The 19,357-nt window shown below is 47.9% G+C and overlaps 1 protein-coding gene across 6 annotated transcripts in view; it reads left to right on the forward strand.

Annotated features, from left to right (window-relative positions):
• The window catches only part of LOC148152294 (uncharacterized), a 96,388-nt gene that overhangs the window by 35,940 nt on the left and 41,091 nt on the right, over nt 1-19,357 (forward strand). For all 6 annotated transcript variants that reach the window (XM_087992288.1, XM_087992281.1, XM_087992268.1 and 3 more), the window contains exon 3: nt 3,940-4,096. In XM_087992288.1, the coding sequence (XP_087848414.1) occupies nt 3,940-4,096 (157 nt within the window). The remainder of the gene's footprint in view (nt 1-3,939; nt 4,097-19,357) is intronic.

The following is a 19,357-nucleotide window of genomic DNA, read 5'->3' on the forward strand; positions in this document are numbered from 1 at the left end:
ACCGGCCTATCCGCCAGCCTTTCCACCAGACAATCCACGAACATATCCACCAGCCTGTCCACCAACCTATCCACCAAATTATCCACCAACCTATCCACTAACCTTACCACCCGCCTATCCACCGGCCTATGGGAGTTACGGGGGTTCAGCTGGAGTACCACCCATCTCCTCTACCTGGGGGTCTACCTCAGCCCGGCTGAGGAATCCTGGCCGGCCAACTGGCAGGAGCTGGAGGCCAAAGTCTCGGCTCGCCTAGGCCGCTGGACAGGACTGCTCCGAGTGCTATCTTACAGGAGTCGAGTGCTGGTCATAAACCAGCTGGTGGCCGCCATGCTGTGGTACCGGCTGGTCACTTTGGTCCCTCCTCCTGGCTTTGTCGCTGACATCCAGAGAACGTTGGTCGATTTTCTTCTGGGACAAAAAGATGCACTGGGTCGCCGCGCAGGTTCTGAATCTCCCTATTGAGGAGGGCGGTCAGTCGCTGGTGTGCGTCCGCACCCAGGTCGCGACCTTCCGCCTTCAGACCTTGCGGCGATACCTTTACGTCGAGCCTCCTCCTAGGTGGTGCGCCCTGGCGACGTATTTTTTCCGCCAGGTGCGTAACCTCAACTACGACACGCAGCTCCTGTTCGTCGACCGTGACGGTTTGGAGGTCGCCCTCACGACGCTGCCTGTCATTTACCAGGACCTGATCACTGTCTGGAACATGGTCGAATCGCATCGCGCGTACCCTCCGGCTGGAGTAGCGGCTGTCGTCAGGGTGTCGTTGCTCAGGAATCCGCACCTCCGTACTCGCGGGTTCGAGTGGCTGTCGGAGGGGAGGGCCGCGGCGGCGAGGGTGACCAGGGTCGGGGACGTGCTGGGTGCCGGGGGCCTGGGCTGGACGCTGCCGCAGGACATAGCAGGTAGGGCAGCGGTAGACGTCCAGTACGTGGCCACCGCCATCCGACGCCTCAAAACGGCGGTGCTCGGACCCGACGTAGTGCACCAGTTGGAGGACGCTCAGGTGTGCGGTGGGATCCCGTCCGCGCTCACCCCAGCCCGGACGGAATTTCACATTGGCCCCAAGGTCCCGTACTTCCCGCGGGAGCCTGTGCCCCACAACCTGAGCCGCCTCCGAAATTTTAATTTTGTTTTGTTTAGGGAAGTGAAAAGAAGAACCCTGTACCGACTGCTGCTGCACACCGTCCACCTCTTCTCCCTCATCCACTGTCCGGACACGTCTTGGCGTGCCCATTTGCCACCGGGCGGTGGGGATCCCCAGTGGAGGGCTCTCTACACGGGAGTCCTCCCCCTTTCTCTCGGGGATCTGGGGTGGAGGGTGCTGCACGCAGCAGTCCCCTGCAACCGCAGATTGCGGTGGTTCACGGACTCCCAGCCCAACTGCTTGTTCTGTGGCGCTGTGGAGTCCGTGGACCATGTATATATTGGGTGTGGGCGTTTGCACTCCCTTTTTGATTTCCTTAAAAACCTTCTCCTCTGTTTTTGGCTGCACTTCAGTCCCACGCTCCTAATCTTTGGGCACCCGGTGGGAGGAAGGAGGGCAGGTCTGAAGACCTCCTTGTGGGTCTGCTCCTGGGCCTGGCCAAACTGGCCATCAACAGGTCGAGGCAGCGGGCCATGGAGGGGGTCGTTAGGGCCGACTGCCTGCCCCTCTTCCGCAGTTACGTTAGGGCCCGGGTGTCCTTGGAGAAGGAGCACGCGGTGTCGACCAACACCCTGGAGTTGTTCAGGGAGAGGTGGGCGCCGCAGGGAGTGGAGTGCATCATTTCTCCCTCCAATTCTATTTTGATTTAGTCCCTACTCTCCCCTTCACTGTTTTGATCACACAGCACTGTCCCTTGATGTGAAGGGCAGTGTTTGTCACTGGCCACCTGGGTGTCTTCCTATCTTCCTGGTGGTGGAATTTGAATAAAGATTCATGCACTTTGTGTCTTCCACTGTGTCTCCCACCTGCACACACACACCATGGGTTCTGGGGATAAAAACGAAAAAAAAAGAAAAAAAATCCACCGGCCTATGCACCAAGCTATCCACCAACCTATCCACGAACCAAACCACCGGCCTACCCACCAGCCTATCCTCCAGCCTATCCACCAACCTGCCCACCAGCCTACCCAGCGGCCTAACTACCAGCCATTCTACCGGCTTATCCACCAACCTATCCTCCGGCCTATCCTCTGGCCTATCCTCCGGCCTATCCTCCGGCCTATCCTCAGGCCTACCCACCAGCCTACCCTGCAGCCCAACCTCCAGCCAATCCTCCAGCATATCCACCAGCGTACCCTCTGGCCTATCCTCTGGCCTATCCTCTGGCCTATCCTGTGGCCTATCCACCATCCTATCCACGAGCCTATCCACAAGCCTATCCATCGGCCTATCCACCAGCCTGCCCAGCAGCCTATCCACCAGCCTATCCATCTACCTAATCGCCAGCCTATCCACCAAACTACCCACCGGCCTATCCACCAGCTTACCCACCGGCCTATCCATCTACCAATCCACCGGCCCATTCACCAAACTATCCATCGGCCTATCCACCATCCTATCCACGAGCCTATCCATGAGCCTCTCCACCGGCCTAACCACCGGCCTATCCACCAACCTACCCACCGGCCTAACCTCCAGCCTATCCACCGGCCTATCCACCGGCCTATCCACCAGCTTATCCACCAGACTATCCCCCGGCCTAATCTCCAGCCTATCCACCAACCTGCCCACCAGCCTACCCAGTGGCCTATCTACCGGCCTATCCACCAGCTTATCCACCAACCTATCCTCCTTCCTATCCTCCGGCCTATCCACCAGCCTACCCACCAGCCTATCCCGCCGGCCTATCCACCAGCCTATCCATCAGCCTACCCACCAACCTACCCAACAGCATACCCACCGGCCTATCCACCAACCTATCCACCGGCCTATCCACCAGCCTATCCATTGGCCTATCCACCAGCCTATCCACCAGCCTATCCACCAACCTATCCACCAGCCTTTCCACCAGCCTATCCACCGGCCTATCCCACCAGCCTATCCCACCAGCCTATCCCACCAGCCTATCCACCAGCCTATCCCACCAGCCTATCCCCCAGCCTATCCTCCAGCCCTCCAGGTACAGGTCTTGAGGATTATCATGGTGTTGCTGTCTGTGCTTACTGCTTGTAGTCTACGGGTCAGGAAGTTGAGGATCCAGTACAGAGTGGAGCAGAGTCCTGGGTCTTGGAGTTTGGTGAGAATTATAGTGTGGAAGGTGGATAAATATGATGTCAGTAAATATGAGTCTGAGGTAGGTGTCATTGTTATGCTGCTATTCCAAGGCTGAGTGTGGGGCTGGGGAGATGGTGTCTGCACTGGGTTATTATGACAGTAGGTGAGTTGTGGTGGATGGAGATATCCTGAGGGGCAGGTGCTGATGTGAAAAACAATGACTGCAGCTGCTGGAAACCAGATTCTGGATTAGTGCTGGAAGAGCACAGCAGTTCAGGCAGCATCCGAGGAGCTGGTGTGAGCCATTACTAACCCCTCGAAGCACTCCATACCAATGGATGGCAGAGCCACCAGGCAGTAATCAATAAGGCACCTTACCTGGTTTTCCTTTGGCATTGGAATGGTAGTGGTCTTCTCGAAGCAGGTAGGAGCCTCAGATTGGGGTAAGGAGAGCTTAAATCAAATTCCCTACAATGTGGAAACAGGCCATTCGGCCCAACAAGTCCACACCAACCCGAGACTAAACATGTGCGTGAATACTCCCACCAGCTGCTCCATGCAGGATCTGAGTGCACGGCTGTGGTCCCCACCTGAGCTGGTCACAGGATAGAGCATATATAAGGCATCGGGCAGTTACAGTCCAGTACCTAACTGGGGGATGAATATTATCGGAGTATCGGAGCCGTTACCTGGGAGTGCTCTGACCTGATCCATTTCTGCTCCCTCCCCCCCCAGGAACCACTGATTCGACGACTTTCGCCATGAACTTTGTGGTGCCATTTTTAACGGTGTCGATTATAGTTTACTCTCTCGCAAAGCTCCTAAGGAAGAAGGGAATCGCATTCTGGAAATCAAGTGCAACATCTTCTATTCAGATGACTTGTGCATCAAGGTAAGCATCACCATAATTAAAGCAAGAGATGATTACTTCCCGGCTCGTAAAGCAGCCAAAAGCTGCAGCCGGGTGTAAGACTGACACTGAGCAATGGTAAGGGCGAGCTGAAGTATAAAGAGGGGAAATGTGAACTTGTTCAGTTTGACTGGAAGAATGCTAAACCAGTACATTACTTAAACAGAGACTGGCTGCTGAATTCTGGCAGGCAGAGGGCTGGAGCGTGTGAGGTTAATGTCCACATTCAGTACACAAGCAGGAAGGCTACTGGGAGGCAATCCTTTATCATGCCAGCAACTGAACTTCAAATGAATGATTTTATGCCTCAGTTATACAGGGCACTGGTGAGACCACTTCTCAAATTTGAATGTAGGTTTGATCTCTTTATTTAAGGAAGGGGTATAAATACATTGGAGGCAGTTCAAAGGATATTTACGAGATTGATACCTAAAATGTTAGACAGACTGTGATTATGTTCACCACAGTTTCAAAGAATATTGTGTGCAGTTCTGGTCTCCAAATTTGAGGAAAGACATTCTGGCTATTGAAGGAGTGCAGCGTAGGTTCACGAGGTCAATTCCTGGAATGGCGGGATTACCTTACATTGAAAGATTGGAGGGACTGGGCTTGTATACCCTTGAGTTTAGAAGACTGAGAGGGGATCTGATTGAGACGTATAAGATTATTAAAGGATTGGACACTCTGGAGGCAGGAAACATGTTTCCGCTGATGGGTGAGTCCCGAACCAGAGGACACAGCTTAAAAATAAGGGTTAGGCCATTTAGGACAGAGTTAAGGAAAAATGTCTTCGCCCAGAGAGTGGTGGGTGTATGGAATGCTCTGCCCCAGAAGGCTGTGGAGGCCAAGTCTCTGGATACTTTCAAGAAAGAGTTGGATAGAGCTCTTAAGGATAGTGGAATCAAGGGATATGGGGATAAGGCAGGAACAGGATACTGATGGACCACATAATCAGCCATGATCATAATGAATGGTGGTGCTGGCTCAAAGGGCAGAATGGCCTACACCTGCACCTATTGTCTATTGTCTATAATCCACTGTCGATTATCAGAAAAACCCATCTGCTTCACTAATGTCCTTTAGGGAAGGAAACTTATCTGGTCTGGCCTACATGTGACTCCAGACCCACAGCAATGTAGTTGAGAAATTGTACGACTAGCCAAGAGGAAAAGAGAAGCGTGCATAAGGTCCAGGCAGCTAAGAACAGAACGGGCCCTGGAGGAATGTCGAGAGAGTAGGGCCAATCTTAAATGAGGAATCAAGTGGGCTAAAAGGGGTCGTGCAATAGCTTTAGCGAGCAGAATTAAGGAGAATCCCAAAGCATTTTATTCTTGTATAAGAAGCAAGTGGGTAACTAGAGAAAGGATTGGTCCAGGAAAAGCACAGCAGGTCAGGCAGCATCCGAGGAGCAGGGATAGAGCTCTATTCCTGATGAAGAGCTTTTGCCAGAAACGTCGATTTTCCTGCTCCTCGGATGCTGCCTGACTTGCTGTGCTTTTCCAGCACCACTCTAATCTTGACTCTGGTTTCCAGCATCTGCAGTCATTGTTTTTACCTAAAGGATTGGTCCACTAAAGGATAATGAAGGAAGGCTGTGTGCCGAACCTGAGAGAATGGGTGAGATTCTGAATGATTACTGTGCATCAGTGTTCACTGAGGAGAGGAACATGATGAATATTGAGATTAGAGATAGAAGTTTGATTAGTCTGGACCACATTGACATAAGGATGGAAGATGTGTTGGTAGGCTAGAGGTTATTCAGGTGGACAAATCCCCAGGACCGGATGGGATATATCCCAGGTTACTGAGGGAGGCAAGAGAGGAAATAGCTGGGGCCCTGACAGATATCTTTATGGCATCCTTAAACACAGGTGAGGTGGCGGAGGGTTGCTTATGTTGTCCCCCTGTACAAGAAGGGCAGTAGGGATATTCCAGGCAACTAGGAGAAAGTGAGGACTGCAGATGCTGGAGATCAGAGCTGAAAATGTGTTGCTGGAAAAGCGCAGCAGGTCAGGCAGCATCCAAGGAGCAGGAGAATCGACGTTTCGGGCATAAGCCCTTCCTCAGGAAATCAGGTAACTACAGGCCAGTGAGCCTGACATCGGTGGTGGGGAAGTTGCTGGAGAAGGTACTGAGGGATAAAATCTTTTTATATTTGGAAAAGAATGAGCTTATCAGTGATAGGCAACATGGTTTTGTGCGGGGGAGATCGTGCCTTACCAATTTAATAGTGTTCTTCGAGGAAGTGACCAAGTTGTTAGATGAAGGAAGGGCTGTTGATGTCATATACATGGACTTTAGTAAGGCGTTTGATAAGGTTCCCCATTATAGACTAATGGAGAAAGTGAAGTCACATGGTGTGCAGGGTGTTCTAGCTCGGTGAATAAAGAACAAGTTGAGCAACAGGAGAGAGTAGTAATCGAAGGGAGTTTCTTGAAATGGAGGAAGGTGACCAGTGGTGTTCCACAGAGATCAGTGCTGGGGCCACTGTTGTTTGTGATATACATAAATGATCTGGAAGAGGGCACTGTTGGTATGATCAGCAAGTTTGCAGATGACACGAAGATTGGTGGAGTAGCAGAAAGCATAAGAGACTGCCAGAGAATACAAGAGGATACAGATAGACTGGAGAGTTGGGCAGAAAGGTGGCAGATGGCTTTCAATCCAGACAAATGTGAGGTAATGCATTTATTCTGGATTAGTGGTGCTGGAAGAGCACAGCAGTTCAGGCAGCATCCAAGGAGCAGTAAAATTGACGTTTTGGGCAAAAGCCCTTCACCAGGAATACAGGCAGGGAGCCTGAAGGGTGGAGAGATAAGCTAGAGGAGGGTGGGGGTGGGGAGAAAGTAGCATAGAGTTCAATAGATGAGTGGGGGAGGGGATGAAGGTGATGGGGAGGGTGGAGTGGATAGGTGGAAAAAGAGATAGGCAGGTAGGACAGGTCATGGGGAGAATGCTGAGCTGGAAGTTTGAAACTAGGGTGAGGTGGGGGAAGGGGAAATGAGGAAACTGCTGAAGTCCACATTGATGCCCTGGGGTTGAAGTGTTCCGAGGCGGAAGATGAGGCGTTCTTCCTCCAGGCGTCTGGTGGTGAGGGAGCGGTGGTGAAGGAGGCCCAGGACCTCCATGTCCTTGGCAGAGTGGGAGGGGGAGTTGAAATGTTGGGCCACGGGGCGGTGTGGTTGATTGGTGCGGGTGTCTCGGAGATGTTCCCTAAAGCGCTCTGCTAGGAGGCGCCCAGTTTCCCCAATGTAGAGGAGACTGCATCGGGAGCAACGGATACAATAAATGATATTAGTGGATGTGCAAGTAAAACTTTGATGGATGTGGAAGGCTCCTTTAGGGCCTTGGATAGAGGTGAGGGAGGAGGTGTGGGTGCAGGTTTTACAGTTCCTGTGGTGGCAGGGGAAGGTGCCAGGATGGGAGGGTGGGTTTTAGGGGGGTGAATTATACAATGAATGGAAGAGCCTTGGGAAAAGTTGATGAGTAGAGAGATCTGGGAGTGCAGGTCCATTGTACCCTGAAGGTTGCTGCACAGGTGGATAGAGTGGTCAAGAAGGCATATATTATGCTTGCATTCATTGCTCGGGGTATCGAGTATAAGAGCTGGCAAGTCATGTTAAAATTGTACAATACATTGGTTGGGCCGCATTTAGAATACAGTGTACAGTTCTGGGCGCCACATTACCAAAAGGATGTGGACACTTTGGAGAGGGTGCAGAGAAGGTTTACGAGGATGTTGCCTGGTATGGAAGGTGCTAGCTATGAAGAGAGGTTTCACTAGAAAAAAGGAGATTGAGGGGGACCTGATTGAGGTTTACAAAATCATGAAGGATATAGACAGGGTGGATAGAGACAAGTTTTTTCCCAGGGTGAAGGATTCAATAACGAGAGGTCATGCTTTCAAGGTGAGAGGTGGAAAGTTTAAGGGGGATACATGCGGCAAGTACTTCACACAGATGTGGTGGGCGTTTGAAACGCGTTGCCAGCAGAGGTGGTAGAGGCAGGCACGGTAGACTCATTTAAGATGCGTCTGGATAAATGCATGAGTAGGGAAGCAGAGGGATACAGATGCTTAGGAATTGACCAACAGGTTTAGACAGTACATTTGGATTGGCTCAGGCTTGGAGTGTAAATTTTCTTAGTTCTTTTGTTTTTTGTTCTTTGACTCTTAACTGCTATCTGGGCAATTAGGGATGGGCAAGAAATGCTAGCCTTGCCAGTAATGCCCTCATCCTGTGAATGAATAAACAAAAATGTCAGTCCAGGGGCACAGTTTGAAATTTACAAACCACCCTCATGTGGCAGAGATGAAGAAACACTTTTTGCCTCAGAGTTGTGGGAATTGTTTGTCACGTATACCAAGATACAGTGAAAAGTGTTGTTTTGTGTGCTATCCAGACAGATCATAAGTAACTCAGGGGAATAGAAGAGAATGCAGAATATAATGTTCCAGCTACATCGAAAAAGATCTGCTCTAATACACAAGAAGTCCATTCATAAGTCCGATAACAGCGGGGAAGAAGCTGCTCTTCGAGCTGTTGGTCCATATTTTCAAACTTTTGTGTCTCCTGTGTGATGGAAGAGGTCTTTGATTATGTTAGCTGCTCTTGCAAGGCAGCAGGAAGTGTAGATAGATCTACTTTGGAACTCTCGATCTAAGAAGGTGGGGTCATTGAGCATTTTTAAGGTGGAGGTGAGTAGATTCTGGTGGAATTGAGAGTAAGTAAAATTGTGGAATTTGAAAGATAAAGAGATCAGCAACGATGTTATTGAATGGCAGAACAAGCTTGAGGGGCCTAGTGGTCTGTGTCTGTTACTATTTGATATGTTTTGTATGTAAACTACATGAACTGTGAACAAACCATTCCCATTTGAAATACATGCCATGGTTTTCTTTCAGACTTTGACTCTAATTTTCCAAAACTAAATGCATTCTCAGCCCAAACAAATTGGTCCACCCTCAGTTATTACTTTATTATGGAGCAGTCCTCCTTTCCCACAATCGAAATCTTACAGGCCCCATTACCTGAGGTACTGTCAATCAGCCAGGGAACATGGCTAGCAAAACACCGGTCACCCTACAGTCATGTGTACATTGTGGGCAGCAGTGGTGAGACAAGAGAGGATATAGAACAAAGAATATAGTACAGGAGAGGGCCCTTTGGCTCACTGTGTTGTGCTGAACATGACACCAAATTAAACTCGTCTCTTCTGGCTGCCCATAGTCCATTCCGTCCATTCCTAGTTTATTCATGTGCCTATCTAAAAGTCCTGTAAATGTGCCTATCATCATTCCTGCTTTCACCAGTGCCCCCTGGCAGCATGTTCCAGTCACTTACCACTCTCTGTATAAAAAACTTGCCCCTCACATCTCTTTTGAATTTTCCCCCTCTTAGCTTAAATGCAGGCTCTGCAGTGTTAGATATTTCAACTCTGGGAGAAAAATTCTGTCTGTCAACCCTATTTATGCCTCTCATAATTTTATAAACTTCTATGAGGTCTCCCCTCAGCCTCCACTGAGCAGAGCAAACAACCCGAGTTCACCCAACATCTCCTTATAACTCATACACCCCAGTCTACTGTACTGGATTCTTCTGTTATGCTGGACATTTTATTTCTATAACACATCTTGTCTCAAAAGAAGCTGTTGCTGAAAATGTGTTGCTGGAAAAGCGCAGCAGGTCAGGTAGCATCCAAGGAGCAGGAGAATCGACGGGGTTCCTGAAGAAGGGCTTATGCCCGAAACGTCGATTCTCCTGCTCCTTGGATGCTGCCTGACCTGCTGCGCTTTTCCAGCAACACATTTTCAGCTCTGATCTCCAGCATCTGCAGTCCTCACTTTCTCTTCAAAAGAATCTGTGCCTAGATAGAACATAGAATACAGAAAAGTACAGCACAGAACAGGCCCTTAGTCCCATGATGTTGTGCCGAGACTTAATCCTAATGTAAAATATAGTAACTTAATCTATGCTCCCCTCAACTCACTGCTATCCATGTGCATGTCCAGCAGTCACTTAAATGTCCCCAATGACTCTGCTTCCACCACCACAGCTGGCAACGCATTCCATGCACTCACAGCTCTCTGCACAAGGTACTTGTGAATGTACGTTGGCACTGTAATTGGCGACATATAAGCTTTTCACTGTACTCACTGAGTTTACGTGACAATAAAGCCTATTCTAATACAGGCAGCAGCCTGGTAAACAGCATCTGCACCCTTCCCAAAGCTGTAATGTAGCTAGCAGAATTGCACGCAATACTCTTAAGTGTGGCCTAACCAAAGTCACTTCCTCACTCTTGGAGGTTGTGGCTGGTGCAGAAGTTTGAAACAGAAAGCTAAATAAACAAGGCGGGCAAGCGTACAGTAGAGAACAAAAGAAGATTGATAAATTAAACTGTATAATTCAATGCAAGCCTGACAGATGAACTTAGGGCACAGATGGGAACGTGGGGCTGGGATCTCATCGCTATTACAGAAATGAGGCTGAGGGAGGGACAGGACTGGCAGCTAAACGTTCTGGGGTCCAGAGGCTATAGGAAGGATAGAGGGGGAGGCATGACAGGAGGGGGGACTGGTCTTTCTCATTAAGGAAAACAACATGGCAGTACTGAGAGAGGATATTCCTGGGGGAATCATCCAGTGAAGCTGTCTGGGTGGAACTGAGAAAGAAAGGGGTGATCACTTTGATGGGATTGTACCATAGGCCCCTGAATAGTCAGTGGGAAGTTGAGGAGCAAATAGGTCAGGGAATTACAGGTGGCTGGAAGAATAATAGGTTTCTAATAGTAGGGGATTCCACCTTTCCAAACATAGACTGGAATTGTCATAGGATAAGGGGCTTGGATAAGGAGGAATTTATTAAGTGTGTTCTTAAATCGCCTTAGGGAAGGGATAAACCTGACCTCCTCGTGGGAAATAAGGCAGGGCAAGTGACTGAGGTGGCAGTGGGAAAGCACTTTGGAACCAGTGACCATAATTGTTTTAGTTTTAAAATAGATATGGAAAAGGATTGAGCTGGTGTATAAGTTAAAGTTCTAAACTGGGGCAAAGCTAATCTTAATGGTATTAGAAGGAACTTGCAAACGTTGACTGGGGAAGGCTGTGCACAGGGGGTAGGGCTTCAGTTATAGGGGAAATTAGACAACCAAATTAAAGGAGGAGCTAAGAGTGCAGACCTCAGGAGAGGTTATTAAAATCTCCAGCACAGACACAAGTAAGACAGAGTGTTCACAATCAAACTGCAAGTACACTGGACAAACAAGTGACAATGCGAAGAGGGACAGTTAATACAGGACTGAAGGTGCTTTATGCAGTATAAGGAACAAGGTAAATGAGCTTGTGGTGCAGATTAAAATTGGCAGGTATGATGTGGTGGGCATCACAGAGACACGGCTGCAAGGGGATCGGGACTGGGAGCGGAAAATATATCCTATCAGAAAGATAGGCAGGTGGGTAGAGGGGGCGGGTTACCCTATTAGTGAGAAAATTAAATTAAATCAACAGTAAGAAACAAAGCAGAGTCAGATGGTGTAGAATCGAGGAACTGCAAAGGTTAAAATAAACAGAGCTAGAGTCATGTGTAGGCCTCCAAACAGCATAGAACACTCACAGTGTGGAAGCAGGCCATTCAGCCCAACAAGTCCACACCAACCCTCCAAAGATCATCCCACCCAGCCCCATTGGCCAACATCTCATGGCTAACGCACCTGACCTGCACATCTTTGGATTGTGGGAGGAAACCGGAGCACCCGGAGGAAACGCACGCAGGCACGGGGAGAACGTGCAAACGCCCTGAGGCGGGAATTGTACCCGGGTCTCTGGCGCTGTGAGGCAGCACAGTGCAAACCATTGAGCCACAGTGCCGCCCCAAAGAGTAGTAGTCAGGAGCTGGAGCGCAAGATACACCAGGAGATGGAAAAGATGTGTAGGAAAGGCAAAGTTACAGTGATCATGGGGGATTTCAATATGCAGGTAGGAAAATCAGGTCGGTTGGGTTTGGAAGAAAAGGAATTTGTGGAATGTCTCTGAGATGGCTTTTTGGAGCAGCTTGTGGTGCAGCCCACTAGGGAACAGGCAATATTGGATTTCGTGCTGTAAAATGAGGCAGACTTGATAAGGGAGCTTAAGGTGAAGGAACCCTTACGAAGCAGTGATCATGACATGAGGGGCAGCATGGTGGCTCAGTGGTTAGCAATGCTGCCTCACAGCATCAGGGACCTGGGTTCGATTCCATCCTCGGGCGGCTGTCTGTGTGGGGTTTGCATATTCTCCCTGTGTCTGTGTGGGTTTCCTCCGGGTGCTCCAGTTTCCTCCCACAGTCCAAAGATGTGCAGGTTAGGTGATTTGGCCATGCTAAATTGCATTGGTCAGAGTGGGAAATGGGTCTGGGTGGGTTACTCTTCAGAGGGTCGGTGTGGACTGGTTGGGCCGATGGGACTATTTCCACACTGTAGGGAATCTAATCTAATCTAATACATGATCAACTTTACTCTGTAATTTGAGAGGGAGAAGATCGAATCAGAGGTAATGATATTACAGCTGAATAAAGGCAACTACAGAGGCATGAGGGATAAGCTGGGTAGAACTGACTGGGAGAGGAGCCTAGCAGGAAAGATTGGGGAACAGCAATGGCAGGCTTTTCTGGGAGTAATCCAGGAGACACAGTAGAAAGTCATCCTGAGGAAAGAGAAGCATGGTACAGGGAGGATAAAGCAACCATCGCTGACTCGGGAAGTCAAGGATAGCAGAAAAGCAAAAGAGAAAACATATCTGGTGAAGGTCAGTGGGAAACCAGAGGATTGGGAAGCTTACAAAGACCCACAGTGGGCAACAACAAAAGGAAGATTAAACATGATGATAAGTTAGCCAGTAACATAAAAGAAGACGGTTAGAGTTTCTTCAGATATGTCAAGGGAAAAAGAGAGGCAAAAGTGGACATTTGAGCCACTGGAAAATGACTCTGGAGAGGGAGTAGTGGTGGACAAGGAAATGGCTGAGGAGCTAAATAGTTACTTTGTGACAGTCTTCACGGTGGAAGACAAGAGTAATATCCCAAAAATTCAAGAGAGTGAGGAGGCAGAGCTGAGTATGGTGGCCATCACCAAGGAGAAAGTGCTAAAAAAACTGAATGGCTCGAAGGTGGATAAATTACCTGGACCAGATGGACTACACCCCAGAGTTCTTAGGGAGATAGCTGAAGCGATAGTGGGGGAGTTAGGAGTGATCCTTCAGGAATTTCCAGAATCAGGGAGGGTCCCAGAGGATTGGAAAATCACTAACGTGACACCCTCATTTAAAAACGGAATAAGGCAGAAGACAGAAAATTACAGACCAATTAGGCTAAACTCAGTCATGGGTAAGATCCTGGAATCCATTGTGAAGGATGAGATTTCTGAATAGAACATAGAACAATACAGCGCAGGACAGGCCCTTCAGCTCTCGATGTTGTGCTGACCTGTGAACTAATCTAAGCTCATGCCCCTACACTATCGCATGATCATCCATTTGCTTATCCAAGGATTGTTTAAATCTCCCTAATGTGGCTGAGTTGACAGGCAGAGAATTTCACACCCTTACCACTCTGAATAAAAAAACCTGCCTCTGACATCTGTTTTAAATATATCATCCCTCAATTTGTAGTTCTGCCCCCTTGTACATACTGATGTCATCATCCGAGGAAAAAGACTCTTACTGTCTACCCTATCTAATCCTCTGATCATCTTGTATGTCTCCATCAAATCCCCCCCTCAGCCTTCTTCTTTCCAATGAGAACAGACCCAAGTCTCTCAGCCTTTCCTCATCAGACCTTCCCTCCAGACCAGGCAACATCCTGGTAAATCTCCTCTGCACCTTTTCCAATGCTTCCACATCCTTCCCGAAATATGGGGACCAGAACTGTACACAATATTCCAAGTGTGGCCACACCAGCATTTTGTATAATTGCAGCATGATATTGTGGTTCCGGAATTCAAACCCTCTACCAATGAAACCTAACACACCGTATGCCTTTTTAACAGCACTATCCACCTGGGTGGCAACTTTCAGGGATCTATGCACATGGACTCCAAGATCCCTCTGCACATCCACAATACCTAGATTCTTTCCATTGACCCAGTACTCTGCCTTCCTGTTATTCTTCCCAAAGTGAATCACCTCACATTTAGCTGCACTGAACTCCATTTGCCACCTCTCAGCCCAATTCTGCAGTTTACCCAAGTCCACCTGTAACCTGTAATATTCTTCCAAACTGTCCACTACTCCACCGACTTTAGTGTTGTCTGCAAATTTACTAACCCACCCACCTATGCCTGTCTCTAAGTCATTTATAAAAATGACAAACAGCAGTGGTCCCTTGTGGCACACCACTAGTGACCAGACTCCAGGCTGAATATTTACCATCAACCACCACTCACTGCCTTCTTTCAGAAAGCCTGTTTCTAATCCAAACTGCTAAATTACCTTCAATCCTATAACTCTGCATTTTCTCCAACAGCCTACCATGTGGAACCTTATCAAAGGCTTTACTGAAGTCCAAGTATACCACGTCAGCTGTCCTACCCTCATCTACATGCTTGGTCACCTTCTCAAAAAACACAAATGAGATTTGTGAGATACGACCTGCCCTTCACAAAACCATGTTGACTATCTGAAATCTTATAAATCTTATCTCTTATAATCCTTTCCAAAACTTTTCCTACAACAGATGTAAGGCTCACTGGTCTATAATTACCTGGGTCATCTCTACTGCCCTTCTTGAACAAGGGCACAACAAGGTACTAAACCCGTAGACAATGATGACTTAAAGATCAAAGCCAAAGGTGCCACCATCTCCTCCCTAACTTCCCAGAGAATCCTCAGATAAATCCCATCTGGCCCAGGGACTTGTCTACTTTCACTCCTTCTAGAATTGATGACACCTGTTTGTAACTAACCTCGATCCTTTCCAGTCTAGGATCTCACATCTCATTCTCCTCCTCTACAATATTCTTCTTTTCCTGAGTGAAAACTGATGAGAAATGTTCATTTAGCTCCTGTCCGATCTCCACAGGGTCCACACTCAACTTCCCACTTGGAAGTGCATGGTAAAATAGGGCAGAGTCATAGCAAGTTTTGATAAGATCTGTAGCTCAGGTTGAGGTCCTGGATGTAGGTTTGCTCGCTGAGCTAGAAGGTTCATTTCCAGACGTTTCATCACCATACTAGGTAACATCTTCAGTGGGCCTCCAGGCGAAGCAGAATCAGTATGATTTCATCAAGGGGAGGTCATGGCTGACAAATCTGCTAGAATTCTTTGAGGAAGTAATGAGCAGGTTAGACCAAGGAGAGCCAATGCAAGGTTCCACATGATAGACTTCAAGAAGGCCTTTGACAAGGTGCCACACAGGAGGCTACTGAGTAAGATAAGAGCCCATGGTATTCGAGGCAAGGTGCCAGCATTATTAGAAGTTTGGCTGTCTGGCAGAAAGCAGAGTGGGGAATATAAGGGTCCTTCTCAGAATGGCAGCCAGTGACAAGTGGTGTTCCGCAAGGATCAGTGTTGGGACCACAACGTTTCACTTTCTACATTAACAATCTAGATGAAGGAACTGAGGGCATTCTGCCTAAGTTTGAAGATAATACAAAGATAGGTAGAGAGTCAGATAGCATTGAGGAGGTGGGGGGGCTGAAGAAGGATTTGGACAAGTTAGGAGAATGGGCATAAATATGGCAGATGGAGTACAACGTGGGAAAGTTTGAGGTCATGCACTTTGGTAGGAAGAACAGAGGCATGGACTGTTTTCCAAATGGAGAGAAAATTCAGAACTGCAAACAGACTTGGGAGTTCTCGTCTAGGATTCTCTCAAGGTAAATTTGCAGGTTGAGTCAGTAGTTAGGAAGGCAAATACAGTGATGGCATTTATTTTGAGAGGACTTGAATATAAAAGCAGGGATGTACTTCTGATGCTCTATCAGACTCTGGTCAGACCACATCTGGAGTATTGTGTGCAGTTTTGGGCGTCATATCTCAGGACTGTGCTCAGAGGAGATTCATGAGAATGGTCCCAGGAATGAACAGCTTAACGTATGAGAACTCTGGGTCTATACTCGATGGAGTTTAGAAGGATGGGGAGTGATGTAATTGAAACTTACAGAATAGTGAACAGCCTGGACAGGGTAGATTTGGGAAGATGTTTCCATTGGTTGGAGAGACTAGGACCCGAGTGCACAGCCTTAGAGTAAAGGGAAGACCCTTTAGAATGGAGATAAGGAGAAACGTCTTCAGCCAGAGAGTGGGGAGTCTGTGGAAATCACTGCCACAGAAGGCTGTGGAGGCCAGGTCATTGAATATATTTAAGACAGAGATAGATAGGTCCTTGATTATCAAGGGGATCAAGGGAGAAAGCAGGAGAATGGGGTCAAGAAACCTATCAGCCAGAATGGCAGAGCAAACTCAATGGGCTGAATGGCCTAGTTTCTGCTCTTATGTTCTTATGGATGTGGAAGGATATGGAAGAAATTGCAGAGCCCTGAGCAGAGCTATTCATATCATTGACAGTCATGGGTGAGGTACCAGAAAACTGGAGGATGGCTAATGACTTCCATTATTCAAGAAAGGCAACAAGGAAAAGTCAGGGAACTACAGTAATGGCAGTGGTGGATAAGTTGTTGGAGGGGATTCTATGAGTCAGGATCTACATGCACTTAGAGAGGCAAGAACTGATTAGGGATAGTCAGCATGCCTTTGTGCATGAGAATTTGTGTCTCACAAACTTGATTAAGTTTTTTGAAGAGGTGACAAAGAAGATTGATGAAAGCAGACTGGTAGATGTTGTCTGTATAGATTTCTGTAAAGCATTCAGCAAGGTTCCACATGATAGACTGGTTAGTAAGGTTTAATCACATGGGATCCAGGGGAGCTAGCCAATTGGATGCAAAATTGGCTTGAAGGTAGAAGGTACAGGATTGCTTTTCAGACTGGAGACCTGTAGCCAGCGATGTGTCACAAGGATCAGTGCTGGGTCCACTGCTTTTCCTCATTTATATAAATGATTTGGATGTGAATGTAGGAGGTGAGTAAGTTTGTAGATAACACCGAAATAGGTATTGTAGTGGACAGTGAAGTCGATTCTCTCAGAGTATAATGGGACTTTATTCAGATGGGCCAATGGGCTGAGTTTAATTTCGGTAAGTGTGAGGTCTTTTATTTTGGTAAAGTAAACCAGGGCAGGCCTATGGTAGGGCCCTGGGGAGTGTTGCTGAACAAAATCACAAAGGGTTCAAGTGTATAATTCCTTGAAAGTAATGTCACAGGTAGACCGGGAGGTGAAGACAATAGTTGGTATGCTTACCTTCATTGGTCAGAGTATTGAGTCCAGGATTTGGGACACCGTGTTACGACAAGACATTGGGAAGGCCATGTTTAGAATCCAGTGTACAACTGTGGTGTGCAGCTATAGAAAACATGTTATTAAACTGGAAAGAATGCAAAACAAATTGAGAAGGATGTTACTGAGACCAGAGAGTTTGAGTTTGAAGAAGAGGCTGATTTTTCCCTGGAGCACAGGAGGCTGAGGGGTGACCTTATAGGGGCTTATAAAATCACGATGGGCATGTTACCTGAGTAACCAAGATCTTGTTCCCGGGGTAGAGGAGTCCAAAACTAGACAGCATAGTTTTAGGGTGAGAGGAGAAAGAGTTAAAAGGACCTGAGGGGCAATGTTTTCCACACAGAGGGTGCTGCATGTATGGAACAAGCTGTCCGAGGACGTGAAAGAGGCAGGGTCAATTATAACATTTAACAGACATTTGAGCAGGTAAGTGGATAGGAAAGGTTTAGAGGCATATGGGCCAAGCACAGGCAAATGGGACTCGTTCAGTTTAGGAAACCTGGTCAGCGTGGATGTATTAGGCCGAAGGGTCTGTTTCCGTGCTGTGTGACTATGAATCTAATTACCACAGGATGGTAGTTCTGCCTCACCTAGCCAAGCTGTTTGGCAGCTCTGCCGTCCCAGCAAGTCCAAGCCACTGGTGAGACTGGAGGCTGGTCCCAAATAAGAATAGGAGGTAGCAGAGGCCTGATTTTGTGGAATATCCAGGTAATGATGGGACTTGGCTGGTAGGCCCGAGTGAGGGCGGGGTCAGAGAAGTGAGGGAAGAGAATTAAAGGTGGAATTCATTGGCCCTTACTGCACCCCTGGTCGAATGAGGTGGAAAATCCAGCCTTTTGATTCTATAATCACAGTCCCCTTAATGTTACCCTATTGACGATTAATGAACTTGGCCCACCTCATTCTTGTAGCCAGTTGTAACCTGTAACCTGCTTTGAAAATCAGTGATTTGGATGAGAGTGTACAAGGCTTGATTATTGGTTTGCAGCTGACATGAAAATAGGCAGTATCATGGACAATGAGGGAGGTTATCAGAAATTGCAGCAGGACCTTGGTCAACTGGGAACGTGGGTCAAGAAGTGGCAAATGGAATTTATTATAGGTAAGTGTGAGATCTTGCATTTTGGAAAGTCAAATCAAGGTAGGAGTTTCATGGTGAATGGTAGGACCTAAAGGAGTGAACAGGGGGACCTTGGTGTTCAGGTGAAAGTGGAGTCCCAGGTACACAGGACAGTGAAGAAGGCTTTTGGCACACTGGCCTCCATCAGTCAGGGCACTGAGTATAGAGGTTGGGAAGTTATGTTACAGTTGTACAAGACGTTGGTGAGGCTGCACTTGGAGGATTGTGTTCAGTTTTGGTCACCTTGCCGTAAGAAGGATGTTATTAAACTGGAAAGCGAGCAGAAGAAATTTATAAGGATGTTGCCAGGACTCAAGGGTCTGAGTTATAGGGAGAGGGTGGACAAGCTCGGAACTTTTTTCTTCAGAGCGTATTGGGGTAGTGTGGGGTGGGGTGGGGGGAGAGAGATTTTATAGAAGATTGTGAGAGGCATGGATAAGGTGAATGCACTGAGTCTTTTTCCCAGGGTTAGGGAATCAAGGGCTCGAGGTTAGAGGGTTAGAGGGAAAAGAATAAAAGGGAACCTGAGGGGAAGCATTTTTGCACAGAGGGTGGTACGCATATGGAATGAGCTGCCAGTGGAAGTGGTTGAGGTGGGTACATTAACAACTTTTAAAAGGCATTTGGTCAAATACATGGATTAGAAGGATATGGGCCAAGTGCTGAGAAATGTGGTTCACGTAGCCTGTCTCCATGCTGTAGGACTCTAGGACTCTATAAGTACTTCCAGTGCTGCAAATCTACTGATCTAG

The sequence above is a fragment of the Chiloscyllium plagiosum genome, unplaced genomic scaffold (assembly GCF_037043375.1).
Source record: "Chiloscyllium plagiosum isolate Xiang-an unplaced genomic scaffold, Cpla_swu_hap1 HiC_scaffold_1, whole genome shotgun sequence".
In the NCBI taxonomy this organism is placed as follows: Eukaryota; Metazoa; Chordata; class Chondrichthyes; order Orectolobiformes; family Hemiscylliidae; genus Chiloscyllium; species Chiloscyllium plagiosum.